The sequence below is a fragment of the Lepidochelys olivacea genome, assembly GCF_965140295.1.
Source record: "Lepidochelys olivacea isolate rLepOli2 genome assembly, chromosome: 4".
Taxonomy (NCBI): Eukaryota; Metazoa; Chordata; order Testudines; family Cheloniidae; genus Lepidochelys; species Lepidochelys olivacea.
The window spans coordinates 91,914,487-91,933,158 of NC_140414.1; the positions used below are offsets into that span (position 1 = coordinate 91,914,487).

General features: G+C 41.4%; 1 protein-coding gene across 6 annotated transcripts in view; it reads right to left on the reverse strand.

The window, feature by feature from the left end:
• MICU3 (mitochondrial calcium uptake family member 3) overlaps positions 1 to 18,672 on the reverse strand; it is a 151,481-nt gene that overhangs the window by 67,701 nt on the left and 65,108 nt on the right. For all 6 annotated transcript variants that reach the window (XM_084625409.1, XM_084625411.1, XM_084625410.1 and 3 more), the window contains 2 exons: positions 12,308 to 12,386; positions 560 to 607 (listed from right to left, as the gene is read on the reverse strand). In XM_084625409.1, coding sequence (XP_084481535.1) covers positions 560 to 607; positions 12,308 to 12,386 — 127 coding nt within the window. The remainder of the gene's footprint in view (positions 1 to 559; positions 608 to 12,307; positions 12,387 to 18,672) is intronic.

Genomic DNA, 18,672 nt, shown 5'->3' on the forward strand with positions numbered 1-18,672 from the left:
ATCTATACTATACATAATTGACTCTAATACAATCAAACAATTAAACCTTCTACATTCTTCTATATTGTTTTCCCAGGTGGAAGACAAAACAAATATTTAATTCTGTTAGTGTTTGTTGTTTACCAATAAATATTTGGCTCAGTTTTAACAGATTTTCTAAAACTATGTAAGCGGATATCATATATAGATTGAAAAATAATATTTACAATTTATTATCTCTCTCCATCTTCAGAAGTCCTTTATAAACTTTAATAAATTTATCTAACAATTATGCAGCAATTTCAGAGGACTGAGATTATACACTACAAACTGATGTTCAATTCATCTGATAATCCTTAATCTCTCATTTTCAGTAAAGGGTGCCCATGTAATACAACACTTCAATTGAAACGTTACGAGATTACCCTGGGATAATACAGTGACCAAGTTATATGGAAAAGATGGATGTGATTTTTTCCCATATAATTTATATAATTTTTAAGTGAACATAAAATATTCTAATGTATAGCAATAAATTCAGAATCACAAAATTGCAGTGAGTTTTTTTCAGAATACTTACTTGTTAAGATACAAAGGAGAAACAGATATTCTGTGTAGGAAATCAAACCTAGAGACAAAAAAAGTGTCATGTCATATCAACTCTAATGAGCCTTCATTTGTCAAGCTTGAAAAATTAGAGGTTTTCTTTACACATATATACATTACAGCTGAGCAAAATTGTTCAGATGAAACTATTTTTCAGTCAGAAAGCAGATTTAGGTTGACTGAAACATTTTGCGAATTCATGTATATTCCAGCAAATTGTTTCAGTCAAAACAAAAAAAAGAGAACATTTTTCCAAAAAGTCAAAATGAATCATTTCAACATTAACAAAACGAAATCTTTTTTCAGGCAAGATTTCACACAGGGATCTAGGCATTATTCACAAAAATGGAAGTAGGGGCACTGTCATCCCCCTTATAACCTTTAGTGCAATGGGTAGGGTACTCATTTGGGATGTGGGAGACCCAGGTTCAAATCTCCACTCCAGAGCAGGGATTTGAACCCAGATCTTCACTCCTTCTAGGTAAGTACCCTAACAACCAGGCTACTGGGAATTCTAAAGGGGGTCTCCCTCGCTCTGTCCTGTTGAAGCTGTTCCACTTTCTATAAAATACTTGAACAGTCATTGAGGGGGGAGAGCAAAAATGAATGACTCTATAGCCTTGTGCTCAGGACACTCACCTGGGAGGGAGAACACCTACATTCCAATTCTTGCTCCAATGAATATTTATTTATACAAAATGGAACAGCTTCAAAAGAAAAGATTGAGAGAGCCCCACACTAGAATAGGCAGCCAATAGCCTGGTGGTTTAGGCACTCTGCTCCAGACCTAGGCTGTCCACATTCAAGGTGATTGCGTTAACTACTGGACGAATGGTTATAAATCACCTCCTCCTGTTTTCCAAATGTAGCCCTTCATTTTCTTTATCTTTTAGAACAAGTTAAAAATACCCAAAAGGTTTTGTTCAATGTGAGCTTACTTTTTGATATTTTGGAACTGTCAGAAAACTAAAATCTCTCTCTTTCTCTCACCAGCGGAGAGTGGTTTGTAGTCCAGGTAAGTTGTTCTACAAATACACTGCAGCCTTACTACTAAAACACTAGGTTAAACATATATTAGTCTCATCCCTTGAAAGTAATGTGCATGATGCATTACACCAAGTTTTTCCAAAACCCCAACCATGACACATGGAAGTATCTTATGGTAGGTTTCAGAGTAGCAGCCGTGTTAATCTGTATCCATAAAAAGAAAAGGAGTACTTACAGCACCTTAGAGACTAACAAATTTGTTAGTCTCGAAGGTGCCGCAAGTACTCCTTTTCTTTTTATCTTATGGTAGTATACAAAGGTTTCACATTACAATTAAAACTGTGTTCTCTCCTGATGTCATCTTTAAATTTGTTTAAGCTTGGGTCATAATTTTACTGAATGTTAGTACACATATCTAGTTAGGAATTTTGCTTCTCACATTGCTTAACAATACACAGATTTTAGTATTTGGCTGCCTCTGTGTATACATACATACACTCTAATTATGCTTTGAAGTTTACATTCAACTCTTATTAGATGAGCTTATACATTTTAATTAAATAAAAAGAAAAGGAGTACTTGTGGCACCTTAGAGATTAACAAATTTATTTGAGCATAAGCTTTCGTGAGCTACAGCTCACTTCATCAGATGCATCCTTTTCTTTTTGCGGATACAGACTAACATGGCTGCTATTCTGAAACCTTTAATTAAATATTGATTTTTAAGGCTTTGTTAAAAATTGAAGTGTAATGTCAGAACTATTTACCAATTTAGATATATATGAAGCACCTATTCTAGGCCTCTCAATACTTCTGCGATACTTTAAAAATCCAATCACAAAAAATTTTGAACTGGTTCAAACTGCAGAAAATAATTGATCAGGCTTGAACCCAACATCCGTATTATACACTCATTACCACAAATTGCGCTCCTTCTTCCCCAAAAGCCTGGGTAAATAGATAATCTTGCAGAATGCCCAGAAGGTCAGTGAATTAGGGATATTCTGGACTCTTTTCAAAATGGGCTGCTTAAGGAATAATTACTGCCTTGAGGGTCTACTGGAAAGGCTTCAGTTCCATTAATCTTTAATGGCAGACCACCAAAACTGGTCCCTAGTCCCCAACATGATAGGAAGGGCACTATCTCAAAAAACACAGGAATTATGAGTTGGTCTATAATATTAGCCAAACTCCAAGGGTGAGATTTTTTCAAGTTGCAGGTGCCTAGTGGGATTTTCAAAAGTGCCTAGACAGCTAACTCCCATTTATTTCAATGCAAGTTAATCACCTATGTGTTCCTGAAAATCCCATTAATCTCCTATCTGCATCTTTAGGTGCCTACATACCTTTAAAAATCTAGCCCTAAATGACTAACTTCCAGTCCCAAACCAAAAACTAGACTATCTGTGAGCACTGAACCAGGAACCACCTGGAATTTCTTCATGGTCATCATAGTGGCTGTGAAATCCAAAGCTCATTCCAACAATTTGTCATCCATACACATGTTAAAATCACTGATTGCTATTAGCCTTGGTACCTCCAAGGTGGGTCAGCAACTCACACGGATAATTTGCAGCACATCAGCTGGTTCTCCTGAACTTATGCCAACTTAAATGCATCCTGGGAATAGCACAAAATGAACATATTGTAATTAATCTAGCCTGGGTGCAGGAAACTTCCAGCTTTTCAGGCTCCATACAAAAATCATGCAGAGTAGATCTTCATCTGTCTTTTTTAGGCTAATACTGTACAGAATACCTCGCTTGACCCAACTGTGCCCAAACCGGTAAAATGGTAACATCCAGCCACGTTTTGCTAATACAGGCAAGCCTGGGGGGCAAAAATCCTAATTAAATCATGGACTGTTGAAATTCACTGATCTTCCACCTATCAGCATGAAGCTAAAACTGGGATTTTTGTCCTTAACTATAGGTAAAACCAGTGAAACAGAAATTATGCATTTTGACCTCACAAGGTATTTTTCTGACTTGTCTCCTCCCATACATGAATATAGGAACGGAGGAATCCAAACACCCACAATTAATTCTTTGCATACAATACTACCATATTCCCTACACATAGCAACATTTTTCAACTCTGTTGGCCCTCTGCAGTGATTATTGAGTGGTCATAGCTGCCACACCTCAATACTAGCCTGCATTGAAGATCCTTTGTCTACAAAGCCAAACTAAGAAGACTATTCACTCTCCCAAACACCTTTACCAATAACATCCCAAAACCTCACAGCCATTACCTTCAGAATCACTCCCTACATATTCTCCTGTACAACATTTCATTTATCCTAAATAATCCTACACCCAGGCCATTTATCCTAAAAGGGCAACGCTTCCATGATGGATATGTCTCCTACCCTCAAAAAACAAGAAAAAATACCCAGATCATTTTGGTCTTCCTACTGAGGCTGGAATGTGGGGATGATGTAAAAGGAAGGCAGTTGATTAAGCTATCATTTAATCACACCAAACCACCTATCCATCCCCCAAATGAACCCTTACACACCCGTAAATTCACTAAATTTGAACCTCTTTCCTCTCCGACCCTAGCCCAACCCCTAATTTCAGAAAATAAAATAAACAAACATATTTAATTCTTCCCCCTCTTCCTCAGTCTAAATGGAAATCCCTGGAGTAAACCTTCTGCTGCCGCTGGTGGTTGTTGTGGTGCAGCTAAAGTAGGGAAGGCTTCTAAGCAGTTCTAATACTAATTTATAAGGAAAATGGATAGTATCTCACTCCCGCCACCCCCACAAAATTGTGGATTTGTAAACAAAATGTAGCTGCTTCTGCTAGCATTTCAAGTTTAAAAGCAGTTACCCGAATAATAAATACAATCATGTATTCTGCCTTGTGTCATCTAGATTTTGTACAGTACCTCAGAAACTGAGAATTACTGTTATGTGTCAAAGACCAGTTCCAATTTTTCATTAGGTCTGTGACTACTTGGAAGGTCAGCTACCTAGAGATCAAATGAAGCTGAGATATAGATAAAGGGATGTAAAACATGCTTGAGTAATCAGTCAAATGTAAAAAATTATTTTACAGATTGTTTTTCAGTGTTTGATAATAAAGTGTTTTCAGTGTTTCTTTGTTGTAAAATAAAGGAAGGAAGAGCAACTGTCAAGTAGTATGTCAGCAGACATGAAGGGAGCTATCTAGGAGGCCTTGAAAGCATTCCCTCCTTTTGTTTGTACTAGTATATTGCAACCTATGGACAGATAGTTCTGGTTGACTGCCCTGAGTGTTATGGGAGAAAGATTCTGGAATGACTATAGCTCAGAAAGAAGGGATAACTTGAAGACCACATAGAAGGTGCAGAGGTCACTTGAGGTGAAAACGATTGAAATAAAAAGCCCTGGACCATATCCTTAGTTGGTGTAAATTGGTGTAGCTGAACTGACTTCAATGAAGCTCTACCAAAATACACCAGCTGAGGACCTGCCCATCTACATACTTTATATCAAAATGCATACATTGTAGCAATAAAGCCTAATAGAGAGACAGTGTGAACTAGGAGATTAAGACTGGATTGGGACTCTGGCGATCTCGATTCTATTCCTATCTCTGCCTTTGGCATGTCATCTCTCTGCCTCTCACATTCCCTATCTATAAAATGGAGACAATGATACCACTTTTGTAGAGTACTTTGAACCTACTAATTAAAAGCACTGTTATTATTCTACCACTTTGCTCCAATTTTACACCATAATTTTATTAATTTCAATTGACTCTCACTGGCAGAAAACTGGAATAAGACACTGGTGAATCAGATGCAGAAATTTTAGAGATATTTGTATTACACAATTCACAAAGCTTATTATTGGATACACTTTTTAATGGAGAATATTTTTAGAAGAGTTATTTATATTGCATATGTGATTGCCTACTATATGGTAATGTTTACATTATTTAGAGCATATCTGTATCTTTTAAAAGTAGAGTCACATCAACAACTATTAATAGAACATATAATGTAATTCTCAATTGATATGAAGATTATTTTATTATCAAATATTGATAAGAAACAAGCACCTTTGTGCTTTCTCCCATGCTGCCCCATGCTTGGGAGGATCTGCCTGTAAGTATCCACAAAGCTACTTCACTATATTCCTTCAGATCTCTTCTTTAAAATCTCCTTTGCTGTGATGCCATAAAAAAACTTGACAATGCCCGGGCCACTAGTGTGCTGAGACCACTACCTATCATGCCAAATGTAACAGAGCCCTCAGAGGGTCAGGTGGTTTACTGGGTAGCACACACAGTATTGCCTCTCAGCAGGAAAGCCTTTCAGTCCAGTTCCTCACCCAAGGATGGGTTTGGCTTCCCCTCAGGTTTGCAATGTCCTTGCCCTTTTCTTATCAGACATGGAGTAAGAGTGGCATGTCGCTTGTGCCCCCTCCTGCAGCAGTGGAAGTAGGTAGGGGAGCCTGGGTCCTCTCACTCCACCGGGCTCTGAACTAGGGCCCTATGAGAGTCAGTAGTGTCCAGCATCCTGCAGTGCCCTCGGAGTTACCCTCCCTCGGTCACTTCCTACCATCTGTCTCCCCCCAGAGCTCCCAGTCCAATATAAGGTAACAAAAGAAAAAGAAAAAAACAAACAAAAACTAAACCTTAAGCCCCAACTGGGCTCAGTATGCAGTCCTGTTCCTCAAAGGGAGGCTTCTTTGGCACCCTTGTCCAGGAAGGTCTATCTTCCTCCCCAGCCTCCCACTTCTGAGCTGAATTTCTCCCTTTAAGCTTGCTCTGCAGGTCTGGAGGGGAGGGGCTACCTGGGTCCAGTATTATCCTTTAACTCCCTTGGAGCCAGTGTGGGGTTTGTCCACCCCTTCACACCAACCAATACAATCTCATTGTTTCCTTGTACTCCCCTGTCTCTATCTACCTATGGTCTCTTGTCTTATACTTAGATTGCAAACGTTTTGAGGTCAGAACTGCCTTTTTGTTCTGTCTTGTACAGGGTCTACCCTACATAAAATAATTCAGCCTGGGAATAACAGTAAAATATGTCAAGATCATGATAGTTAAGAACTGCTGTAGATGTTTAGATAAGATGGTTTAGAAATGCTTTAAGATTTTATTTTCAGTGAACAATTCAATCTACACCTGTACAAAATAAAAATAGGGAGATCACACCTTTGCAGGTTATTGCATTTTTATACTGTATATTTGGTTGTGATATAAAGTATTTCCTTGGATTCAGTGTCAGTACTTAGCAAACTAGACCATAATTCATGGCACATTCAACAAAAGGAAATAGGCATTTTACAGAAGAATGTCATAACTTTTTTGAGATAAGTCTCTTATATCAACATAAACCAAAAGGGGACAATCTGACCTAAACAAATATCTTGAGTTACAGAAATAAGAGAAAGTCATGAGAAAGTAATTAAGGGCCCAATTCACAAAGGAACTTAGGCATTGCAGTGCTCAGCATTGCAACACCTAACCTGTAGGTGCCCTGGAAATCACTGGAAACCACAAACCCTGAGTTGAGTTAGGCACCTAGTCTCCCTATACAATGCATGGGCAGAGGTAGGCACTCGAGAATGGGATCTATAAAAGACATTATGCTAGGCTGGGAGCTGCCTAGGATAAGCAATGGGAGATGCCAATGAAGGGGGTTTGTCCTCATCTCCACCCATCTCATGGAGTTAGGTACCCAAGTCCAATCTGCTTGCGATCCACAGCCAGGAGTCAAGTGCATAAACTGGTTTCAGAGTAACAGCCGTGTTAGCCTGTATTTGCAAAAAGAAAAGGAGTACTTGTGGCACCTTAGAGACTAACCAATTTATTTGAACATAAGCTTTCGTGAGCTACAGCTCACTTCATCGGATTCATCTGATGAAGTGAGCTGTAGCTCACGAAAGCTTATGCTCAAATAAATTGGTTAGTCTCTAAGGTGCCACAAGTACTCCTTTTCTAAGTGCATAAACTGTTTCTTGCAAAAAGAGCAGCACACACTCCTAACACCACATGAGGACAACCAGTAGTCATCCTCCATTATAACATTTAGCCTAGTTGTTAGGGAACCCACTTGTGATGTAAGATCCTTGTTCAATCCCCCCGTCCCCTGATGAGAAGAAGGGATTTGAACAGGGAATCTCCCACCTCTCAGGTCTTAACTACTAGAATATGGGGTAGTTTCATACAGGTCTCTCAATTACGCTTGTTGAAGCTGTTCCTCTTTGTATTAAAAAATTATATATATGTAGGGCCAGAGAGAGAATGAGAATGACTCTATGGTCCAGTAATGAGGGTACTCAGCTGAGAGGTGGGAATGCCCAGTTGAATCTCTTCTCATCAGGCAGATGGGAAGCTGAATCAGCATCTCCCACATTCCAGGTAAATACCCTAACCTGATGGGAAAAGGTTATAAGAAAGGCCTCCTCCCTTCCCCGCCTGGCTTGTTTTGTGTGGCGTTAGGCAGCTCAGATCCTGCTTCTGGATCGGGCGCTGCAGGCAAAATACATGGGGCAACATCTATCTCTTCTGGTTTGAGGATCAAGTTAGGGTTTAAGTATGAGATAGGCACCCAGACACCTGCCCAAGGCAGCAGTGCACATGCCCAGAGGCAGAAACTTAGATGCCTAGGGAACTTTTTCTTGCAAAATGTAAACATTGAATGAGTTCAGGCACCAGCTGAGTGAACAAAAGGGAGCAGACAAAGATAAAGTTGGTCATAAGGATACAGATAGAAAGCTTTCAAATTAGGTACTGAGGGCCAGTTTTTAAAGGTAGTTAGGTGCCTTGTTTTCAATGAGAGTTAGGCACAGGTGTTTTTGAAACATGTTTTGAACTCACCCTGAGTTACCAACTCAGAAAGCTAGTTTCACAGATAAGAACATAAAAACATGAGAGCTGTCGTACTAGGTCACACAGTGGGCAGTACCAGAGCTTCCAGGGGAGTATACAGAACAGGGCAATTATGGAGCGATCCACCCTGTCTTGCCTCCTGGCTTGTGGCAGTCAGAGGCTTAGGGCTGCCCTGAGCATGGGGTTGTATCTTGACTATTTTGGTTAATAGCCATTGATGAACCTGTCCTCCATGAACTTTTCTAGTTCTTTTTTTAACCCATCTATATTTTTGATCATCACAACATCCCATAGCAATGAGCTCCACAGGTTAATTGTGCGTTGTGTGAAAAAATACTTTCTCTTGTCTGTATTAAACCTCCTGCCTATTAATTTAATCGAGTGACCCTTATTGCCATGATAATAGATGCAGCCAAATAATAGCACTGCCACTCCAGTAATTTTTTTAAAGACACTTACAATAAACTCAAAAAGATTTTTTCTCCCTTCTTCCTCCATCGTTTTGTAGCCAGACCATCTCACTGACCCACCCACAACACCCTTCTCTCCAATCCCTCAAAGGCCCCTGCATTGTTGTAATTTTCCCTCTAGCAAATGAGACCTACACAAAGTTCCCTGTGGAAAAACATCCACCACAAGAAGTTGCTAGAAAGGGAGGCAATACTTTTTCAATCAGTGATTACAGTGCCTCCACAATGCTCCCAGTCCAAAAGCAGGTGACTGCTTAAAAAATACTCCAATCTGTGCATGTAGGTACTGGGAAGGATTGAACATTATTGTGCATACCTGAAGTCAGATTTTAGTCTGAACCAAAAAATAAAACCAATGGAAAAATGAAAAATAGCAGAACTGGAATTTAAAAGGCCAAAAAAAACAACTGTATGTGTTCCTCTCCCATTAGTAATTAAAGTGTCATTTAGCATTCAATTTAGTCAAACTTTTAATTAAATAATTCCTTTATATTTTACTTCATACCTTTTCTAAATCGAAGGTACATTTGATGTAGATATCCAGTTTTGCACCTTGTATCATATATGAGGTACATGGAAATAATTTAATATTACTTTCATGTGAACTGCACAAGAACTTCTCAGCCTAACAAAGTAGTTCCATCGTAAGGTATCTTTTAATAAAGGATAGGTCACCAAAAACAAAAGTGTTGCTGGAATTCTGCAACAGCCCTGCATGAAGGAGACATACTTAAGGACTGAAGAGTAACACAGTTAAAATATATAAATAAATATATGGTTTTAACAAATGTTATGTGAAGAGTGAGAAAGGTGATTCCTATTGTTAAATATTTAAAATTTGAACCCTAATTTGAGCCCTAGTTCTTACAGAGTCTTTACTTATGTATGAATATTTTTCAATGGACTAAGGCATATGTAATAAATAAATAATAGTTATACCTCATGTAGTGCTTTTCATCAGTAGAGCTCAAAGCATTTTCCAATATTGGATTTTTACAGAACGAAAAACTGAAGCACAGTCACTTTGCCCAATGTCTCAACTGGAAATGGAACCCAGATCTCCTGAGTCCTAGCACATCGTTCTAAGCACATAACTTGACATCACTGAACCAGTGTTTATAAACAGTCTAAAAATGGAATGTTTGTGTTTTACTTAGATGATCTAAAACTCATATTTTTATGGAGCCAAATTCGTCATAGCAGAAAGCAAACTATGGTAATTTCTCTTGCAAGCATAACATATTTATAAGGTGCACACCAAACTTCAAGGAAGCTATTTTTTTTCTCTTGAGGAGTCTAAAAACTCCACAGGAGAGAGGTAATCTATAGCTCCATAACTTTACAGGATTAGGCTGCACAAGAGCTACATAGAGGACAGGTTTCACTGCAACTTTATACATGCTAAGTGTACTTGCTACATACTCTCTAGTTTTGAATTATCCTAAAGTTAATACAAATGGACTTAGGTACAGTAACTCCACATTTAATGTCGTCCCGGTTAATGTTGTTTCGTTGTTATGTTGCTGATCTATTAGAGAACATAGTCATTTAAAGTTGCGCAATGTTTGCTTATAACGTTGTTTGGTTATGGGGGCTTGGAACCAGGGTGGGCCTGCAGACCCCCTATCAGCTCCCATCCACCCTCCCCAGCGTCTCCCACCTACCCCGCAGGTCAGCAACTCCCCCCTCCCTCCCTGTGCCTCCCGCCTGCAGAAATCAGCTGTTTCGAGGCATTCAGGAGGCTTGTGGGGGAGGAGCGAGGACACAGTGGGGTGGGGCCTTGGGGGAAGGGTTGGAGTGGAGATGGGCCTGGGGCAGAGCTGTGGGTTGAGCATCCCCTGGCACTTTGGAAAGAACAGAAAGAGGAGCAGCTGGACAATCCACCCTCTTTCACTCTCTGACTCTACCACCTCAACCAAGCTTCATAATCATCATTGCTGAGTACAGTATTAAATTGTTTTAAATTGTTTAAAACGTATAACGTATATGTATATGTCTTTTGTCTGGTGAAACAAATTTCCCAGGAACCTAACCCCCTCCCCCCCATTTACATTCATTCTTATGGGGAAATTGACATCATTTCGCTTAAAGTTGCATTTTTTGCTTAAAGTTGCATTGACATCATTTCGCTTAACATCATTTCGCTTAAAGTTGCATTTTTCAAGAACATAACTACAACGCTGACGGAGGAGTTACTGTGTAATAAATCCTGAAGCTTTACCCCCCCAAAAAAAGCCTTATTTCAGGGCTTCAGTGCCTCTCTTCGATTTAATGCTGACAACAGTGAGCAGCAAATGGTTTTCATGACCATGAAGCTGAGGCATGCCGCAACACTTTTAGTACCGTTCCAAAGATGAGCTTAGTTTTGGGGGTTTCTTTATAGCTTATTGTAAATGTTTACTTCAGTTTGAAACCTAACAAAACTGAACTGCAGTCAACCCAGTATTGGTATCTGGCAACAGCACAGAAAAATACCTACAGCCCCAGTACTCAGAAAAGACTTAACTCTTCCAAGGTGTCATTCTAACAAGAATCACCAGTTCGGGCAGACTAGTATTTCAAGATCACTTTATTCAACCTGCTGTAATAGATAATATTTTTGGTTATATCATCTTGTAATAGTTGTCTGATTTAACTAATTTAAGGCCAGATTTAAATTTAAAAACTCCATGAGTCTTCTGCTACTGTGGAAACAAACACAAGACTAAATAGGTTAATTTGGATGGCTTTTACAAGTTTCCATAGTACAGAAACCAACAGGTTTTTAGTGAATATGTACTTTTTAAAAAATATATCAGAGATCTAGAGTGAGATTATATCTTTTCCCAATAATTAATGTGAAGTTTGATGGTCAGAAGCTATGAAGATTTTCAAAACCAAGTCAAGTCAAAACCTTGATCTGCAGAAGTTTAGAAATTGCTAATGCATAAATCTGATTTTCTTGATTAAAGAGTTGAGGTACTACATGGGATTTTAGAAATCATCAATTAGTATTGTGGGGAACATGAATAACTGAAGTTTTTCAAGGAAATCAATACACATTACTACCTTTGCACCTATCAAAACTGAAAGTCATTCTGTATCCTTTAATTAAAAGTATTTTATCTATGTCTCTTTTGTAGGTAATTCTCATTAAAAGGACAAAATTAAACTTGAAACATTTAAATACCAATACAACACACTTCAAAAAACTGTTCCAGATTCAGATAGTACTATATATAGCGATCCTACGGCAGCTGCAATCATGATCAAACAATGCAGATATTGAAGGAAATTTTGTTAGTCTCTAAAATGTAAAAGACAACTGTTTTCCCTCTTTTTGGAAAAAAAATTAAGAATTCAACTTAAAAGTGCATATTTTAGCAACAATATTTCCACTATACAGAATCTAAAATAGATGTAGTAAAGTCATTCAGTAAAATAAATCTTCCTCACCTTTCTCTCTAAGATTACGGAAAAGTTTTGATGATCCTTTCCAAACTGGTGGTGTCTCTATAAGTATCTGATTCAATTCCTGAAAAAAAAAAAAGAAAAAAAATTAAAAACCACAAAGTAACTGGTAAAGTCGTTATCAGATTAAATAGTGAAATCTAAAAAACTAAGACCAGAGGCAAGTAATTTTACACAAACCTCCTATTTAACTTAACTCCCAATGTATGGCAGCTATAAGTGGAAAAATTTTAGCTTACAAAAGCACATGGGCCCTGATGCGTCAAACACTTAAACACAGCATAAGGTTTGCTCATGTGAGTAGTCCTGATATCAGGATCAGGAGCAAATCTGTATTCATACTTAACCGTTTATAGGACTAGGGTCTTAACTCGTTTCAGAGTGGTAGCCATGTTAGTCTGTATCAGCAAAAAAAAAAAAAAAAAAAAGAGAGAGAGAGGAATACTTGTGGTACCTTAGAGACTAACAAATTTATTTGGGCATAAGCTTTTGTGGGCTAAAACCCACTTCATCAGATGCATGCAGTGGAAAATACAGTAGGAAGATATATATACACAGAGAACATGAAAAAATGGGTGTTGCCATACCAACTGTAACGAGACCAATTAATTAAGGTGGGCTATTATCAGCAGGAGAAAAAAAACCTTTTGTAGTGAACTCAATACACCTTATGCATGACTGAACTTTTCAGTTTGTTGCTACAACTCATTCATTAACGTATTTTTATTGGGGGACTGATCCATAGCCATTGAAGTCAATGGAAAGACTCCACTGACTTCAGTGGGCTTTGGTTCAGGCCCCAATTTGGTTGCATTACTTTTATGATGTCTAACTTCACTTACACCAAAACAAATTTCACACTAGAAACCTGAGCATGGACTCCTTAAGGCTTACAAGTTATTCACCACCTTGCAGGGATACCAGGATACATTCTGCTCTCAATTACACCCATGAAAAGTACAAATCAAACTGCAGTAATTCCAGTAAAGTCAATCAACATAATATACTTTAACACCACAAGGGGCGTAAAACAACCCAGGAGAGGGCTGTGGCTGGGGGCAAGTAGTTCCCAGGCTGATTGGGGAAGTAGACACAGCTGGGGCCATGCCCCAAACAGACCACAGCTGCCCTTATAAAAGGGCTGTGAGCCAGATATTCAGACAGTCTCCTCTAGTGGTGGAGAGAGATGGGTGTGGCTGCTGGGAGAGTATACCAGGGTACCTGAAGTGAAGCAGGGCTGGGGAAGGCCAGAGGAACTGGGAGGCTGCAGGCCTGGCAGATGGCCTAAGACAGGGTACTGGGGTTGCAACAGGGCAACCCAAGGGTAGGCAGAGGCAGCAGCTCCAAACTCCCCTTGCCTGTGATGAGTTGCTTATACACTGCTAGGTGGTGACTAGCAGTAGCCATATACTGAGGTGAGGATGGGACAGGGGGTTGGGGTTCCCTGGGGAGGGGAGACCCAGAGACTGGGGGGGTACTGCCAGGGGGTGGGACCCAAGGGAAAGGGGCACTGGGGTCCAAGGGGGACACTGGGCGCCAGCAACAGGTGAGATACCGGCTGACAGAGGGTGCTCTGAAGACTGGCAAGCTAATTCCCTGGATGACCAGCAGGAGGTGCTGCCGGGTGAATCTTGCATCGCTACACACCAGCATCAATAAGAGCAGAATTTTGTCAGCTGAGCACCCTTAACTTCTGCTGAGTTTCACAGGAGTTGAGGATGCACAGCACCCTCAAGAGGCATCCCCACACCTTGCAGAAATGGGTCACATGAGTTTTACACATCCAGTCAGAAGAAATGTATTGTGGAACCTTCATATCCATAACATTTTGATTTTCAAATCATTACTAAAAGCTGCTGGTAAATCTACAGAACAATAATTATTTGCAGAAATAACTTCAGATAAATCTGTTAAAATCATGATTTGTCCAGGGACAATGCACAAACAAAGTACTACAATTTGTCAAAGGGCTTTCTAAAAATTATTTTCTTAGCTCTACTCCTGGTAATCTGGTTAATTACCATATTAAAACAAATTTCAGATTTCTGATTTTGTATTATTAATTAACAACAAATAATTTTAAGTGAGAACAGATTTTACTGTAGTCTGACTGCTGTAGAGTAAACAAAAAAGTGTAGAATTTACATTATTTATTGAAGGCAATCCACTTGGAGAGATACACATGATAAGGTAACCAAACTACAGATCCTGTCTGGGAACATTGTACAAAAATAAAAGCTTGCTACTTTTAGATCTGGTGCCATTTCTTCCTAATAAAAGCCTCAGTCATGCAACTGGGTTTACATGGGTGCAGAAGTCTGCATAAATAGATCCACTGGAAGGATCAGAGCATGAACCTCGTTTCAGATTAGCCAGAAGCATAATGGAAGCCAAACAAATAAAAGGCAAATTGTTATATTTTGAGATTTATAAAAGTGTTGTACCGGTGTTAGTCACAGGATATTGGACAGACAAGGGCGGGGGTGAGGTAATATCTTTTATTGGGCCAACTTAACCATAGAATATCAGGCTTGGAAGGGACCTCAGGAGGTCATCTAGTCCAACCCCCTGCTCAAAGCAGGATCGATCCCCAATTAAATCATCCCAGCCAGGGCTTTGTCAAGCCTGACTTTAAAAACTTCTAAGGAAGGGGATTCCACCACCTCCCTAGGTAACGCATTCCAATGTTTCACCACGCTCCTAGTGAAAAAGTTTTTCCTAATATCCAACCTAAATCTCCCCCACTGCAACTTGAGACCATTACTCCTTGTCCTGTCATCCGCTACCACTAAGAATAGTCTAGATCCATCCTCTTTGGAACCCCCTTTCAGGTAGTTGAAAGCAGCTATCAAATCTCCTCTCATTCTTCTCTTCCGCAGACTAAACAATCCCAGTTTCCTCAGCCTCTCCTCATAACTCATGTGTTCCAGTCCCCTAATCATTTTTGCTGCCCTCCACTGGACTCTCTCCAATTTTTCCACATCCTTATTGTAATGTGGGGCCCAAAACTGGACACAGTACTCCAGATGAGGCCTCACCAATGTCGGATAGAGGGGAATGATCATGTCCCTCTATCTGCTGGCAATGCCCCTACTTATACAGCCCAAAATGTCATTGGCCTTCTTGGCAACAAGGGCACACTGTTGACTCATATCCAGCTTCTCGTCCACTGTAACCCCTAGGTCCTTTTCTGCAGAACTACTGCCGAGCCATTCGGTCCCTAGTCTGTAGCGGTGCATGGGATTCTTCCGTCCTAAGTGCAGGACTCTGCACTTGTCCTTGTTGAACCTCATCAGATTTCTTTTGGCCCAATCCTCCAATTTGTCTAGGTCCCTCTGTATCCTATCCCTGCCCTCCAGCGTATCTACCACTCCTCCCAGTTTAGTGTCGTCTGCACACTTGCTGAGGGTGCAATCCACACCATCCTCCAGATCATTTATGAAGGTATTGAACAAAACCGGCCCCAGGACCGACCTTTGGGGCACTCCACTTGATACCGGCTGCCAACTAGACATGGAGCCATTGATCAGTACCCGTTGAGCCCAACAATCTAGCCAACTTTCTATCCATCTTATAGTCCATTCATCCAGCCCATACTTCTTTAACTTGCTGGCAAGAATACTGTGGGAGACCTTGTCAAAAGCTTTGCTAAAGTCAAGGAACAACACGTCCACTGCTTTCCCCTCGTCCACAGACCCAGTTATCTCGTCATAGAAGGCAATTAGATTAGTCAGGCATGACTTTCCCTTGGTGAATTCATGCTGACTGTTCCTGATCACTTTCCTCTCCTCTAAGTGCTTCAGAATTGATTCCTTGAGGACCTGCTCCATGATTTTTCCGGGGACTGAGGTGAGGCTGACTGGCCTGTAGTTCCCAGGATCCTCCTCCTTCCCTTTTTTAAAGATGGGCACTACATTAGCCTTTTTCCAGTCGTCTGGGACTTCCCCAGATCGCCATGAGTTTTCAAAGATAATGGACAATGGCTCTGCAAGCACATCCGCCAACTCCTTTAGCACTCTCGGATGCAATGCATCCAGCCCCATGGACTTGTGCACATCCAGCTTTTCTAAATAGTCCCGAACCACTTCTTTCTCCACAGAGGGCTGGTCACCTCCTCCCCATGCTGTGCTGCCAGTGCAGTAGTCTGGGAGCTGACCTTGTTCGTGAAGACAGACGCAAAAAAAGTATTGAGTACATTAGCTTTTTCCACATCCTCTGTCACTAGGTTGCCTCTCTCCTTCAGTAAGGGGCCCACACTTTCCTTGTTCCAGGTGAGCCTGACTGTATAAAAAGCCAGTCGGCAGTGAACCAGAAGAGCAGCTAACAGCAGGAGTTTGCCTGGGAGTTCGCCTGGGGAGAGCCCATTGAGGCTTACATCTTGCCGCCTTCTCTGAGTAGTTACTGCATCTCCTGAGGAAGCTTGTAGGAGGAAGGTAATATGGATGGGGGGTGTTCAGCTGTTGTGATCTGCACTGGATGTGCTATGTTTGTCTTTCTTCCACAGGACAGAAGCGACTTTGTCTGTACAAAGTGCAAACTGGTCTCCATATTGGAAGAGAAGGTTCAAGGTCTGGAGCAACAGATGTTGACCCTGCGTTGCATAAGAGAAACTGAAGATTTCCTGGACAGACGTCAGGATATGCTTCTACGGGCACAAGGTTCTGAAGATTCAGAGCAGGCCGCACAGCGGGGACAGGAGGCCGGCGAAGAAATTTGGCATCATGTGAACTCCAGAAGAAGAAAGGGGAACGTCCATGTATCGGCAACGCAGATACAGGTAAATAACCGTTTTCATGTTCTCTCCACAGGTACCAATTCGGAGAGTGGACCACATGATATGTCTGAGGGAAGGGAGCAGAAGGAGACTCTGCCAGTTGGAAGGCATGAGATGCACCGTCCTAGGGTTGGGGGTTCCATGACCACCACTCCCAATTGAAGGAGGCGAGTGGTGGGGGTCGGGGACTCTCTCCTCAAGGGGACTGAGTCCTCTATCTGCCACCCCGACCGGAAAAACCGAGAAGTCTGCTGCTTGCCAGGAGCTAAGATTCCCGATTTGACGGAGAGACTACCAAGACTCATCAAGCCCTCGGATCTCTACCCCTTCCTGCTTCTCCACGTGGGCACCAATGATACTGCCAAGAATGACCTTGAGCGGATCACTGCAGGCTACGTGGCTCTGGGAAGAAGGATAAAGGAGTTCGAGGCGCAAGTGGTGTTCTCGTCCATCCTCCCCGTGGAAGGAAAAGGCCGGGGTAGAGACTGTCGAATCGTGGAAGTCAACGAATGGCTACGCAGGTCGTGTCGGAGAGAAGGCTTTAGATTCTTTGACCATGGGATGGTGTACCAAGAAGGAGCAGTGCTAGGCAGAGACGGGCTCCACCTAATGAAGCAAGGGAAGAGCATCTTTGCGAGCAGGCTGGCTAACCTAGTGAGGAGGGCTTTAAACTGGGTTCATTGGGGGAAGGAGACCAAAGCCCTGAGGTAAGTGGGGAAGTGGGACACCGGGAGGAAGCAGGAGCGTGTGAGAGGGGAGGGCTCCTGCCTCATACTGAGAAAGAGGGGTGATCAGCGGGTTATCTCAAGTGCCTATACACAAATGCACAAAGCCTGGGAAACAAGCAGGGAGAACTGAAAGTCCTGGCAAAGGGAAGGAATTATGATGTGATTGGAATAACAGAGACTTGGTGGGATAACTCCCATGACTGGAGTACTGTCATGGACTGATATAAGCTGTTCAGGAAGGACAGGCAGGGCAGAAAAGGTTGGGGAGTTGCACTGTATGTAAGAGAGCAGTATGACTGCTCAGAGCTCCGGTATGAAACTGCAGAAAAACCTGAGAATCTCTGGATTAAGTTTAGAAGTGTGAGCAACAAGGGTGATGTCGTGGTGGGAGTCTGCTATAGACCACCGGACCAGGGGGATGAGGTGGACGAGGCTTTCTTCCGGCAACTCGCAGAAGCTACTAGATCGCACGCCCTGGTACTCATGGGAGACTTCAATCACCCTGATATCTGCTGGGAGAGCAATACAGCAGTGCACAGACAATCCAGGAAGTTTTTGGAAAATGTAGGGCACAATTTCCTGGTGCAAGTGCTGGAGGAACCAACTAGGGGCAGACCTCTTCTTGACCTGCTGCTCACAAACCAGGAAGAATTAGTAGGGGAAGCAAAAGTGGATGGACACCTGGGAGGCAGTGACCATGAGATGGTCGAGTTCAGGATCCTGACACAAGGAGGAAAGGAAAGCAGCAGAATACGGACCCTGGACTTCAGAAAAGCAGACTTTGACTCCCTCAGGGAACTGATGGGCAAGATCCCCTGGGAGAATAATATGAGGGGGAAAGGAGTCCA